Source organism: Aulonocara stuartgranti (assembly GCF_965226115.1).
Source record: "Aulonocara stuartgranti genome assembly, chromosome: 11".
Taxonomy (NCBI): domain Eukaryota; kingdom Metazoa; phylum Chordata; class Actinopteri; order Cichliformes; family Cichlidae; genus Aulonocara; species Aulonocara stuartgranti.
In genome coordinates, this window is record NC_138947.1 from 30,854,985 (window position 1) to 30,869,818 (window position 14,834).

The following is a 14,834-nucleotide window of genomic DNA, read 5'->3' on the forward strand; positions in this document are numbered from 1 at the left end:
ACCTCCTTGTTTCCTGTCTTTGCTAAAGGCATTAAGCTAAAACACAGAGGCTTATTTCAGCACTCTGACATCATGTATCAACCTGACTGTGGAGCCTTTATTCATCCAGTCTCATTTATTCCTGTATCTGTTTCTCTCTGTGTACATAAGACTCTTAGAGGCAACTAAAGAGCCACTTTTTGGATGATATATTTGGATCCCGTGGTCACAAATCCGCATTATAGTGAGGAGAAACCGTTAGCTAAGGTCTGCTGAATGAGTTCAATATAAAACCAAATGTATAAAAGAGCACAACTGACTGTGACAAGCAGCTTATCTTCTAAAATAGAACACCTCTTTTAAAGGTTCAGTTTTTCCTCATGGCAGCAGTGTTGTAGTTTATGTGTTGTGTCAAAGTTTAGCTTTAACCTTGAAGCATGACATTGACCTTGCCTTTTTGATATAAGCTGGCATGAGATTTGAGATTGGTTATCTCTACTCCAACTCGCAAGGCTGTAGCCCAGCGGAGAGCTTGATGATTTGCTATTTGATGGCCAGTTTAAAAAAAAAAAGAACTCCAAACACTGACTGAAAGTAATCATTGAACTACTTACATGTGATCCCTTCTCATTTCGGTCATTGTCTTTGCTAATAAGAAGGCACACATCTAATCTTTACACTAAGCTGGGCTGTTGGTCTCTTGGCTTCAGCTCGACAAACTTGAGTGTGGTGTCGATCCGGTCAGTTTGGTCAGAGAAGAATTTACATATTCTAATAAAAACATGTACAGACTTAGAGCTTCTTGAATGAAAGGAGAAACGTCTTCAAGGAAACTTCAAGAAGTTGCGTTTCCTTGAAGATGTCACCCTGCACGACATGTGTTAAAGTTTCCTACAATAACCTAGATGACTGAGAACCTTTACGGACATGTACAGACACGGTGTTTACAGCTCTGTCACAGTCTGCAGTGTCGCACTCCAGCATCCAAACCACACCCCAGCACCACAAACATAATCCTTCTATTTCTGCACTTAAAAACAGCGCTGCTGCACATTCATGGAAAGAACCTGATCAGTGGTCTGCTTGTGGCTTATTTAACAAGTCACAAATACACAACAGTGATACAAGAGGATAAAGCAGCATTCGCTTAAGTGAGGTCCTGGCTTGTGTCCAGTCCTCAATGCATGAGCTTGAAGTGTGCTTTCTCTATGCTATCCACCCCACAATCATCATGTCTGGTTTCAAAACACCATGATGCCAATGCACAAAATCCTCAGCTCGGGACTTCAAAGCAGGTCTTCACAAATCAGTGAATGACGTCACTCAGGCTGTGCGCATCTCTCCTATGCAGTCTGTGGTTAAATGCATGGTTACTCATTGCTGCTTGCATCCCACTGATAAGAGTTTCACACATGATTTATCAATGCTGGATTATGACTCATGGGCCAAATAGCCTCGCACAAATGTTTGTATAGTCCCATGTAAGCAGCAAGATGGAAGGTGCTCCGCAGCGTTCGTGCAAAATCAAGGCAAACATTTGACTGACAGCAGTCAGACTTATATAATCACTGCTCTGAGTAATTAAAAGGCGCATTTCTCCAGATGATCCAGTGACTCAGCCTGGCATTGTTCTGGCTTTAACAGGCACCACACAACATTCGATTCATGTTTCCCTCTCATGAATATTTGGCTCCTGCTGTCAATGTGAAAAACATGTTCATCTGTTGTAGTACTGACAAGCTTTTGAGAGGCAAAGCTTTACTTCCCTAGTGAAACAGCCCGAGAGAAAGCGGCATTTTCTGACAAGAGCTGTTAAACACCTGTGATTGCTGCCATTGTCTGTATGCCTCCGCTTGATTCCTCCTGGCAGCAAACCGTCTTTATTGGTCGTCATCTTGTAAGAGCTGCGGGATAATAGAGCATAACGCTCATGAAACACAGGACAATTTGTGCTGTACATTCTGTGCGTACACTCCAGCTCTGTTAGATGCTTCTGGAAATGCCACGTGAGATGCGTTCACTACAAGCAACCAGTGCCGTACACGGAAAGGCTCGGTTGTGTTTGCCAGCAGGTGCATTTGTGTCACACGAGTGAACTCTGCGCTGTGTTTTTCTAGTGATTTCCACCGCAAACGAAAAAAAAAAAAAAGTCTGGAAGAAAGGGCAGACTATGTGAGAAATGGGCATACGGTAAGCGTGTGCACATGCTAACACAGGCTTTACAGTGCATGCACATGCTCAGCGTGTTGCTTCAGCTCAGACTGCTTATGCAACATTACTTGTGACTTCTGTTCATTGATAACAGGGAAAGTGGCAGCAGCTCCCCGGTGGCCTGCGTGTTTCTTCGTAATGAAAACGTCCCTGTTCTCAGGATTAGGTGCCAACCAACCTGGCTCTGAATGGGAAACTGCTGAGATTAACACCCAGATGATGACAAAGGCTCACGCACAGGACCCTCTCAGGGCCTTTGTTGACAGCAGCTGACATCAACTGGGGTTTTTTTTAATGCAGGTACTTGAACAGCAAGATTTCTCCATTAAACAAAATGGTTCTCAAATACTGCTCTGATCCAGATAGAAATTAATAAGAAAGGTTATGATATAGCTTTTGCGTGCCTTGTAAACACGCAACCAAATTAGAACGTGTCCCTTTAGGATATTGTAAATATACCTAATATAATGGTCTGTAAGTCCACAGAAACGGGATAATTTGCAAAAATTCAGAAGGACATAACAGCGTAATAAATGTCAGTTAGCTAATTTGCTCCAGGGTCTCTTTAATCACCTCTAAAATACACGAAATACACACATCAAACATGCAGGCTTAAGGAGAACAAAGTAACTCATATAATTTCCATGCAATGATGCTCATAGTCGGATGAGCACAGAGGGAATTCTTTCATTTTTCCCTCTTTGGTCACATTTACGGCTTAATTAGAGAGTGGAGGAGTTCTCTGAGAAAATAGGTCTTTAAAACTAGATTGGGTGTTATTGTTTGGCGTGCACGACTGCTCGGTATATCTCTAATCCTATGGGGTTACAGCGCAGAGAGGATGGCTCCCTCTGAGTATGTTATGGATGATTTGATGACCGCTCTGGGCAGCTGTACAGCAACACAGTACATCACGCAGCTACGAGGCCCCGCAGTGGGGTGGGGTTTGTTGGGGTGGCGCTGGGCCAGTGTAAAGACATTGCTCAAGTGCCAAGTGTACCAGCAGGGCGCTACACAAGGTCAGAGAGGAAAAAAGTGGGACAGGTGCTTATGATTCAAAGTCAAATATAAAAATATATGCTGTCGAAGTTGTTTGTGTGCTATATTCTTTTCATTTGTGAAGTAAAAAAAACACTAGTTTGAACAGTCCCCCTGCTTCAGGCTCACATATGTTTAGACTGGATCTGTCACAAAACACCTCTTCTCCCGCGTGACTGCAGGGCAGCTGAAACGCAGCGCGATAAGGTGCCGATCATTTGTAATAGCTGATTAAGTGGTTAATTAAAGAAAATTTCGAGCATTCAGGCTTTCCGGCTTATAAGCGTGTCTCTGATTGATTTTTCTTGTAAATTAAACATCCTAGGAACAGGAATTGGGGGCATTTAGGGGACATTTTTCAGCTTTATTACAGACTAAATGAGTAATTGTCCAGTCATTAAATCAAGTGACATATTAATAGACAGTGAAAGCAGGCATTTAGTTGCAGCCGTGCTTGTTTGAACAGAACCACAAAGGCAGATGATGTCAAAGATGATGAGGAAAAAGTCATTTTTTTCTCAAAATAAAAAAAAAAGTAAAATCTCATATATTCAAAACTGCATTTGTTCTGATGCACTATTGTAATACCCACGCTACCTAAGGCAACCAGCAGATGGAGCACTTTCAGTATTGAAAATGGCTGGCACTCTCAAACCTCACTGCTTCAATGCACTCAGATATAACAGATGCTTTAACCTCAGCTGGCCTTGCACACATACTGGGAATGAGACACGGGTGCTTTTCCTGTCTGATTATCCTTGCAAAGAAAAGTTCTCCCCATCTTTAACGTTTCTCATGTGAATGTGTTGCTGGATCATTACAGGGCCTGTCTTTACACTCTTTACTTACCAGAGCAGCTCTGCCCCCCTGGGATAAATAATGAATCACAGGCTCTCCAGCTCACAACCTGAGGCTGCTTCCCAATCATCACACCCTGTTCCGGTCTGCCGGCTTTTCACTTTTCCATGTTCATTTGCGCACAGCAAATGCCATCTCTGCCTATCCATCAGTGGACGAGCAGACGCGTATATGTCGCAGCTCTCAGAGTTCTCACTTTGGATCCTTGAGTCACTTACAGTATGGGCACGGAGGTGTACTTTGCCTCCGGATGTGAGAGTCTCAATTTATTAGAATGTTATTAAGGTGGGAGTCAGATGGATGTCGGTCTCCAGGGTGCTATAAAGCCCCACACTTGATGGCAATCAAATCTCCTAGCAACGATGTGGAAATCGGTGTGGGCTGTGCTGAGCTTCATTTTTTTCCCCTCTTTATTTTTTTATTTGTAAAGATTTTTTTCAAGTTCAGGTTTCATGAATGACTTTTTAAAAGTCTGCGTTCAATCAGCACTGAATCTGTAACTTGTGATTCATTGCAAATGAACTTCAGCATTAAAAAAATATTTGCAAACCTAAAGAATGTAACCTGAAGTAACAATATGTGAACCCTGCCTGTAAAGTAAAAGCTGCATTCAAATGCTTATCTGTGGATAAAATTGTATTTTAAGCTTTGTTTGACCAAAATCCTTAGCCATACACTCATCTATGAGCATGTAATGTGTGGTTTATAACACAGTGTAGCTGCAAACATAACACATTTAAATACTTATGTGTTTATCTTCTTGCATCTTCAAGCTTACAAACCTATTAATCATTACTCTGGATAAAAAAACAACTTAAAGTGCTACCATGTTATACACAGTTTGTAAGCAATAGGAACACAATACTACAACTAATTCAGACTTTCCTAAAGCAAAGTAAAGCGGTTAGCTATGTTATTGAGGAGGCTACATCAAATATAGGAACCTTCTGTGGAATGCAGTTAGTGTAAATGTGGGCCAATAGGGCAGTAGGCTGCACTGGAAGACAGCCTGTTGCGTTCGAGTCCACTAGGGGCAAAAACAGTGCGCACCCGTTGACGTGTTTCAAATAGTTCCTGTTTTGGAATGTGTGGAGTAGTTGAGGTTCGTTCACACTACGAGTTTGAGTGTCGCTGCTTTGTCAGCATTGTTTTTCTTTTTGCGCGATGAGAGCGGCTATTTAAACACTTTTGAAAACTCTTTTTGTTAGCTAAGCTAGCTAGGTTCTGCAGCCGTACAGTAATGGACTACATATTTTCTATCACAGGCAGCGGCGCGAGAGTTGTCAGGGATGCAATCTCTCAGAGACTGTGGCCCGGTCCCGTGCAGGACTCGGTCCACCTAGAGCAGCACAACACTGGGACGACACATGACAGAAGTACCGTCTACTCCAGGACAGGTCAGTCTCACAACAGCTGTGCTCGCTGAGAGTTTTGCTGTGTACGCTCTCAACTTTACAGAGCGAAACAAGCCTGCAGCGCACGCCTCGGAGAGTGCTTCCAAACTCCCTTTGAAAGTCATCGAGTTTAACGTATACTCGTGGATTTTCTCCTTCCCTTACCCAACACTACACGTGTTAAGGTTTTGCAATAAAGAGAAACTCTCACATTTAGCTTCCGCAACGTTTAACTAGTAAAATCTGACGCGTTGCTATATATTTTCAACTTTTATTTTCGAGTTTTGCCAGCCATTTCCGCAGCGATCTATCGCAGCTTTCAGTGCAGTCAAAAGTTACGCGTATTAAATGAAACTGAGCGTTTCCACAAAGGTTCAAACACGGATTGACACGTTGCGTAACGACTGCACTTTTTAAGTTCCCAACTGTCAAGCACTTGTTGCTGCCAGCAGAGCCCCGTCAGCTGACCCAGTCACTTTTAATGGGCTCATTAAACTCGCAACATTGGTCGTGTTGTCCTTGGCAGGGCCTCAAAAACATTACACAAAACAGTACACTTTAACCCAGCTAACGTTGTATGGTCAGCTGGGTTAAAGAGCCATACTGCAGATTTATAAAGAACAGTTTTTGCAGTACTTTACATTGTGCAATATGCTAAAAAAAAAGAAGAAAGAAAGAAAGAAAAGGGAAAACAAGCTTAAGCTTCATGAGCTTTCATTGTGCAATTGTGGCTCATGCACACATGATTTATGAAAAAAAAGAAAACCTCCCAGAGTGTCCAGTCACAGGGCTGTATGCTTCCAGTTGCATCCCTACAGCTGAGCTCATGTTAATTAATAAGGGATCGGCTGGTACATGTCCTCTGTGGTTGCATTCTCCCTGTCCACATTGTTATGAGGATGCAGTGCATGTAACAAGTGAAGCATTTCAAATATTTCAGATCAGCAGGCAGTGCATGCTTTAAAGCATCCAGTCAGTGAGTGAACAAGTATGTCCTCAAGGCGTTTCACATCGGGGGAGTATCTCCATGTTAATGAAGATTGGATTTTTTTTCCCCTTCTCCCCTCCTCTTTCTGCTTCGCATCTCACACTTAATTTGTGATGAGACCCATCAGTGCCTCCTCTGACTTTGAATCAAAAGCGCAGAAATGTAGTGCCATTGAAGTGAAAAGCAGAAACGGCTCGGAGCTTGTCCTCCTTCCGCCCAGATATCACACGGACGGCTGTGCGCTGTTACTTAGAATTAATTGGTCGCTGTGAAAACCAGGAAAGTTGCAGTGTGAGGGCACGCTTCGTTTTTAAATGTACAGGAGGTTTGACGCTCGTGCAGAGTCATCAGGCTCCAGAGCTCAGTGGTGGGCAGGTTAATTGTTCGATCTAATTAGGACAAAGATTAATCAGATGCATGCTCTGCTGCTCTTGAAACGCCACGGATGGCATTCGGGTTCATTAGTAGTCCCCGTGCCTCTCTCCCTGTCTCTCTGGACAGCGGGGGTTGTTTGGGAGAGCAGGCTGCTGCCGCCCCACTAAGACTGAGACTAACTTGACATGGAGTCAGGTTGTGGAAGTGTGCAGACGATGTTAGAGACGGGTAACTCTACAGTAGAACTTCTACAGGAACTGTGGGTGGGCAGTGTGCTACATTACAGCTCAATAATGGCCCAGTTGGTGCACAACTGGGCCAGTTTACCCTAACCCCTGAGTAACAGACAGCAACCTCACCTATCTGTGCTCCAGCTGCTGTGTGAGGAATGAAACGGCCCTCTGTGAACCTCTATTTCTGGAGCAGAGGCCTCTCTGTGTTAAGTTACACGCAGCTACTCATATTTCATATTTAGTTTAATAATAATGGATTGGATTTATATAGCGCTTTTCAAGGCACCCAAAGCGCTTTACAATGCCACTATTCTTTCACTCTCACACACTGGTGGAGGCAAGCTACAGTTGTAGCCACAGCTGCCCTGGGGCAGACTGACAGAAGCGAGGCTGCCATATCGCGCCATCGGCCCCCAACACCAGTAGGCGGTAGGGTAAAGTGTCTTGCCCAAGGACACAACGACCAGGACAGAGAGCCCAGGGATCGAACCGGCGACCTTCCGGTTACAGATACGCTTCCCAACCCCCTGAGCCACGGTTAATGATCAAACCTGGTTTGCCAAAGAAAGTCAAAGGCCTTTCCACATTCTCAACCATAATAGCCAAGTCAAACAAGTCAAAGTCAGATCTGTGAATGAAGTCACACTTGAGTTGGTGATGTTCCTGTACTTCCAGTTCCAGGTGCCAAGAGGGGTAATTTCCTCAGGTAGAGTCTGCAGAAATGCACGCTTACTGAAAGCATTCATAAAGGGCTCGAAATGTCAGATTGTCTAGGAGAGAGTCCTCATGCACTTTACGATGTGTCAGTAGGACAGCCTTGAGACCTTAGTGGGTATTTGTCTCTAAGAGCAGATCCAAAGAGGCTAGAATAAGCCTTGAACTGAGACAAGCGTTCTAAGCTGCTTCTGTATACAACCAGGGGCGTGTGTGATTAGTTAATGACATGATAAAGCAATGCCACCCTAACTCATAAACACTAGAAAGGCTAATCAGTTAACCTAATTATTCAGATTTTATTGATATACAGTACTAGGGCTGCTCAATTAATCGAATTTTAATCACGATTACGATCTGGGCTTTCAACGATCATTAAAAATGACTGAGCCGATTATTAGCCCCTCCCTCATTTATCCGCGACACCTTAAAGGCCGTCTGTGAAAATATTGTCGGGCATAAACCGGTCCGTGGCGCAAAAAAGGGTGGAGACCGCTGATTAAGAGGACCCGAGGGAAGCTCGGAAAGCTAAGCAGAAGTTATTTGGAGAGTGACTGCCGTTGGTTGAAAAGAGAGTTTAAAAAAAAACAAACTTCAGTGGTGTTGCACACCATTTTATATTATTTTTTTAAAGTTATTGTTAACCCTTTAAAGCCGGTCAGAGCAGCACGCTCTGTTTTGCGTAACTATTTTTAAATCCCTGTAGAATCTGAACTGTGTAAGCTAGCGCAATAATTTGTTTTGCATATGAAACCGGAGGAGTTGTACTTACATCTGATGCCATCAGCTTGTCCTCGGTCACGGTTTCGTTCCACATATAGCTTTGCAAAAATTGCATAAAAAGCGCTTGCAGGAACAAAAACATAATATTCCAGAAACACGTTTTGCCGTTCCTATCAGCTGTTCGTAACACTTCCCACAGTGAAATGATGCACCTGCTGTTTTCTTTGCAAATTTGCATCATAGGATTGTTTTTTGTTTTTCCTGCAGTATATAAAAATTGCTGTATCTCCAAAATAAAACTATGAAGACACTCAAAATAAATTTCCTGTGGTGGGAAACTATTTTTTTTGCAACTTTATTGTATTTAAAGTTTTGAGGGATAAACCTCTTAAATTTCTCCAAGTAGAAATATATGTAAACAAAACAAAAGCGATTTTCTATTTTTTTTGTAGTTTATTGCACTTTTTTGCAATTTATGTAATTACTATGGACTTAATGCATACATATTATTAAAATATGGGCTATAACAGTTGTATTGATGTATAGCAACTTGAAATGCTCCCACAAATGGCACTACAGCATGTAAAAAAAATAATAATATAAGCTCTGGTGGACTTGGTTCTATGGTAGGTCTTAAAGGGTTAAATAAATATCGTCAAATAATCGTGATTATCATTTTTGCCATAATCGAGCAGCCCTATACAGTACAATGCAAGATAACTGTTGGTTGCGAGATGTTACACAGCAAACCGTCGCCATCAGGAGCATCTCTCTGTAACAAAGTTGTAAAGAAGTAAGCTGGTAAGTGAAGCTTAAGCTAAGATATCAGAGTCAGAGTAAACTTTCACATATTTACTCGGCTGGGGCAATGTGTAACCACTTTCTGCACAGGCACGTGGACTTTAACCTTTAAGGAACAAAGCAAACTAGTGCAGCATAATGTTTGTTTGCAACGTTATTGCACGCACACTTCTACACACCATGTTTAAATTTGTTTGTTGAATTGCGCTCAGTGTTGACTGTGTTTTCTGACTGCCATCAATGCTAGAAAATCGTTTATATATAACATATCTTACATTTTTGAAGAAAATACTATGGGATGGTATAGTATGTGTAATATTAGTGTCATCCCAGGTACTTTTTGTGGTGTATGCTTTGTACTTTTACTGCCTTTAAATAAGAAATTAAAAAGAACCACACTGCATTAGTTTGTTTACAACACGATGTGTGTCATTGATGTTGTATAGCCAGGTTCTTGCCAGTACACTGCGCTAGAGGGAATTTAAAAGTAAACTACTTTCAGAGTTCTCACGCTAGGAAGCCTTCACACGCCCTCCCACTTCACAGTGCAACAGCCTGAAAACCTTGAACTGTGTTTTGGAGCCTGAGATGACGAGGGAGGTCGGCGGAACTGGGAGGTTTTCCGTCATGAGGAACAAAGAATAAACAATCAGAAGTGTAGCTTTGGTTGCTACACTTGAACCTTTTCAAGACATGTCCCTTTCTGACATAATAAGATGCACTGAGATGAAAAAGACATGCAAAAGCAGTGTAAACACAAAGAAGTGCCACACCTGCAGACGTTGGGTCACATGCTACAGCTCAGCTTGCTGTTTCAGATCGAGTCCACCAGCGATCCTGTTCAGCTGTAATCGGCGGCATGTGACACTTTCTGGATGTTTTGAGAGTTTGCACTGGTTAAAGTGATACACTTGTGTGTATGCTTACAATGTACTTTCCCTTCTGTGGTTTGTCTATGTGTAAGTCTACAAACGAAAAAGGAAAGGAAGTTCAGAGAAGTTGTTCTTCTGTTTTCGTAGACAGATGGGTAAGATAATTATGGCTGAAGACTAATTTGGATCAGATCCCTGAAACTGAGATCTTTTCTGCAATATATGGTTCCAGATTTCTATTTTAAATAACGAAGTCTCAATTTAATAGGTGCCTGTGAACCGATAAAACAAAAACTGATGCATCATGATGATGCATGTAAAAAGGCAACAATTTAGCCCATAAAATCATAGTTTTCCTGCTTTTTAGGTTTGTTTATTTTCTTGCAAGCCCTTAACCTATAAGGTAGCTTCTGCTGCAGAGTGCATTGTTTGTTGGGAACTGGAACACGTACATGCAGCACTGCTGGTAATTCAAACTTGAGCTCGTCTCTGGCTCTGCTGTCACACCGAAGTGGCCACATAAACAGATTGTGCGCCCAGACTGTATATTAATAGCAGATGATTCATCTGTGCCACGGTCCAAGAGCAGGTTTGTCCTCACGACTTTGAACTCTTCAAAGCATCTCCAGGTTCTTTCACTCCCCCCTGGGGTTTTCACTTATTTGTCAGTGTTCACGTTCACCCTTAGGCTGACACCGACTCCACTGCAGTTATCAGGATGATTCAGAAAGTGCAATCTGCTCTCAGTGCTGTAATGACTGATTTTAATCACCTTCATTTCCAAAAACAGTCCTTGAGCAGTTTGTATTAGCAGGTCACTCGCCCTGCATGCTATTATGTGGCACTCCTGGGAATTTTGATGGCTCTGTCAGGGGAACCTTAGTGGCAGGAGTTCCCGAGGGATCGGCCGACCGTGGCACCGAACACCTGCTCTGCACTTGTGTCTAGGGTTTAAACTAATGACCTGTTTCCTGACCCTTAAAGAGTTCTTCGCCCATGCACGTTGCACTGCATTTCAGAGTGTAATGACCACTGTCTTTCACCAAAAGAATGACAGAATAATGTCAAATAAAAACCTGCAAAATGAGATCAGTTTACGAATAAATACATATCCAGATGAAAGGTAGAGACACTGGTGAGCACTGATGAGAGAAGAGAGCTGACTGGGCCAGTTGATCTTTTTAACAATGTGCTGAAAGGCCTGAAAGGTTTGAAATGAGATGTCAGCATGCTGAATAACATTATGTGCTGTATTCCTCGGATGGGGTCTTGAGGTTTCAAGACAGCAGATGTTTGAAAGAGGCCAGATGAAGAGCACAAATGCAGAGTACACTGAGGCTTAAGGGGAGGTAATTACAACCTGTTCTGCGTGACTCAACTGCTTCTTCTGCATCTTCATCACTCCGGCTGAAAAGAGCACCCAGCCTGAGTAAACATGCAAGGAAGTAATTTCTCTACTTACTGAAAACATCACAAAAACAAAACCGGAGGCTGTTAAAGAGCAGTGATGAGCAGAGTGATGTCGGCTGGAGTTTTCATCTTTTCAAAGTCTCATTTCACTTTAGCATTTGCAGACTTTCTATGTGTAGTTTGTCTGAAGCTGCCAGGCTTTGTTTTTGGTGCCTGTTCGTGGTTCATCGCAGTCTTCCCAACACTTTCCCCATCTGTAATAAGCCAAGCAGTGGGGAGTCTGTGCAAAGAGCTGTTTGATCTACTGTACAGATGACGCTGTCATTCCCCCCGCTGCATAGTGGGGAACACCTGGTGATGTCACTCCTCATGGTGGAAAAAATGATCTTTACCGAGCTTTAAATTGTATTTACTTTAGAGTGGCATTTATACATGCTGGTTAGTAAAGCATGCGTGTACCAGCCCCTAGATCAGGGTTCTACTTTAAATAATTGAGTAATCATGTTGCCTGCTAATGCACACAGATAATTCATTTTGAAGATTATCCTAAGCTTCATTAAGATTGCTTGGCTTTTTCAAAAACCTGGTAAAACTGGTCTAAATGTAGTCTGACATGCTTGTTGTGAGAACAGTTAGTGCCTTTCTCTATTGTCCCAGTCAGCTGCTCTTCCTCTGTCCTCTGGGCTCAGAGCAGAAGCAGGATTTTATTAATGCCCGCTGTACCTAAACTGTTAAAGTCAAGCATTAGGCTAAATTCTGTTTATGCAGATATTTGGTTTCGATCCAGATAGAACTGGAATACAGGGAAAAAGCTGAAGAGCTAAATAATATGGGCCAGGCATTAAAGCTGAAATGTTTCACTCATTAATTAAAGAACATAACAAGATTAAAAGGGCTTTGAAACACAATTTTAGCTGCAGCTGTGCTGTGTTTTTTTTACCAAACAGTCCAATGGAAATATTTGCAGATTCAGTAAGTGCACTGATCAGTGTGCTCTTTATGGCTTAAATCACTATCTGTAAATGTTTAACAAAGCACTCTGACTGTTTGGTTTTTTACCCATGGTTTGAAATGATCACATACAGTTTGAGGAAAAGAGAAACTAGGGAAGAAAAAAAAAAACCTAGCTATCCTCCTTCTTTACCTCCTCTTCCATCGAGGGTTTCAACATTATAAAGGATAATCATTTGTGCATGAAATAGTTTGTGCTTTGTCTCATCCCTCCTGTGTGATAGTTAGTCATGCAGACAGATTTAAAGAGACGGTGTCTTAATTTTTCCCCAGTGATCTCAGCAGACTTGTCTGGCTTAATGGAAAGTGAGCTGTCTGTGTTGGTGGTGCTGTCTCTGTTACTGGTTGGCCATTACAGACTGTGGTTAAATAGGAGGAGCACTTTACATTACTCACTTAGCTGACTACCTTTATTTAACCGAGTGTTGGAGGATGTTAGATTATTAACTGAGGTATAGCTAACATTACTTCAACCTAAAACTTCTCATCCAGGATTCAAACACTCCTGTGTCACACTTTATATTGTAAGCTAAAGAATGCAGAGAAACCCCAACAATCAGACGACCTCCTGTGAGCAAGCATCTGGCAGCAGCGGGAAGGAAAAACTCCCTTTCAACAGGAATAAACTTCCAGCAGAACCTGGCTCAGGGAGAGGCGGCCATCTGCCGCGACTGGCTGGGAGTGAGACAAAACAAAAAGACACACTGTGGAAGAGAGCCAGAGATTAATAATAACTAATAATTAAATGCAAAGTGGTGTATAAACACATAGCGAGTGAAAAGAGGTGAGTGGAGAAGAAACGCTGTGCATCATAAGAAGCCCCCAGGACCCTGGGCCTATTGCAGTGTCTCACTGTAAGCGTTATCTAAAAGAAGAGCTTTAAGCCTAATCTTAAAAGTAGAGAGGATGTCTGTCTCCTGAATCCAAACTGGAAGCTGGTTCCACAGAAGAGGGGCCTGAACGCTGAAGACTTTGCCTCCCAATTTGCTTTTAAATACTCAGGAACCACAAGCAAGCCCGCAGTCTGAGAGCGAAGTGCTCTATTGGAGTGATACGGTACTATAAGCACTTTAAAATAAGATGGGCCCGATTATTCAAGACCTCGAATGTGAGGGGAAGGAGTTTAAATTTGATTCTGGATTTAACAGAGAGCCAATGAAGAGAAGCCAGTGTGCTCTCTCTTTCTTGTCCCTGTCATTACTCTCACTGCAGCATTTTGGATCAACTGAAGGCTTTTTAAGGAGCTTTTAGGACAACTAGTGCCCATTTCAGTGGACGATAACATTCATTTTCTTAGTCAAAAACACTTCTATATAAATATTCCAATACCACAATACCAAATGTACAGTAAATATCCCTGAAAAACAAGAAGTCGACGTATAAAGTAATCCCTTTCAGAGAGGTATATGTTGGTAACCATTAGATTACAGGCAGTGATACTTTAAGCTGGGCAGACACTGTGCGATTTTTTTCAGTCGCGTTATTCAGCTCCTGCTCGAACTGCACGATTGACTCGCAGGGGTTCGTAGGTCACGATGCAGGGTCTCACACTATATGGTCCGATGCTCTGATGCGACCTGAGTGCTCACACTGTGCGTCTATCAAATGAAGGTTATAACAGAAAATCTGTTCCTCTCTGTCTTTCACTCACACACACACACCACCACCATCAACTTTGCTAAATTGCTAATGAAAAACATTGATCAGGCAGCTGTGATTGAACAGCAGTGTAGATCCAACTATTTTCACGGTTGTTGTGGTCGTGATAATTTTGTGATGCCACATCAAAAAGGCTGAGATGAGCTTGCCAAAGTTCTACAAGTTGTGCCTCCATCGCTTGTGTCCAGATCACACGCTGCACTGCTGTGCTGCTCCGTCTTTTCACTTTCATTTCTGTGTTTGCGCGTGTGCAGTGTGAGAGGCTGCGGTGACACCCTCACGATGGCCGGCGGGATTTCAAACAGGTTTGATTTTCTTACGACCAAACGATTGATGATCAGCAGATGGTCGTGACATGTTAATCGCTTCTCGTTACCCCATGTATACTACACGATGCACGACACACGATGAAGGCGAAACTCAGACCGATCAACAAAACGGTCGCACGACTGAAAAATCGGCTCAAAATGAGCCAAAAATCACACAGTGTATGCCAGCATTAGAGGAGCCATTCCCAAACCAGACTATTCCTGTTTAAATGTACTTATTGTAAATAACTGCTTGTGGT

At 42.5% G+C, this 14,834-nt stretch overlaps 1 protein-coding gene across 8 annotated transcripts in view; it reads left to right on the forward strand.

The window, feature by feature from the left end:
- The window catches only part of oxr1a (oxidation resistance 1a), a 198,358-nt gene that overhangs the window by 121,769 nt on the left and 61,755 nt on the right, over positions 1 to 14,834 (forward strand). For 6 of the 8 annotated variants that reach the window (XM_082551232.1, XM_082551231.1, XM_082551233.1 and 3 more), the window contains one exon: positions 5,352 to 5,483. The exons of 1 other annotated variant lie outside the window; for it this stretch is intronic. In XM_082551232.1, coding sequence (XP_082407358.1) covers positions 5,352 to 5,483 — 132 coding nt within the window. Of the gene's footprint in view, positions 1 to 5,080; positions 5,189 to 5,351; positions 5,484 to 14,834 lie in introns of those variants that run through there. One more of the 8 variants, XM_082551234.1, reaches the window with a different exon arrangement.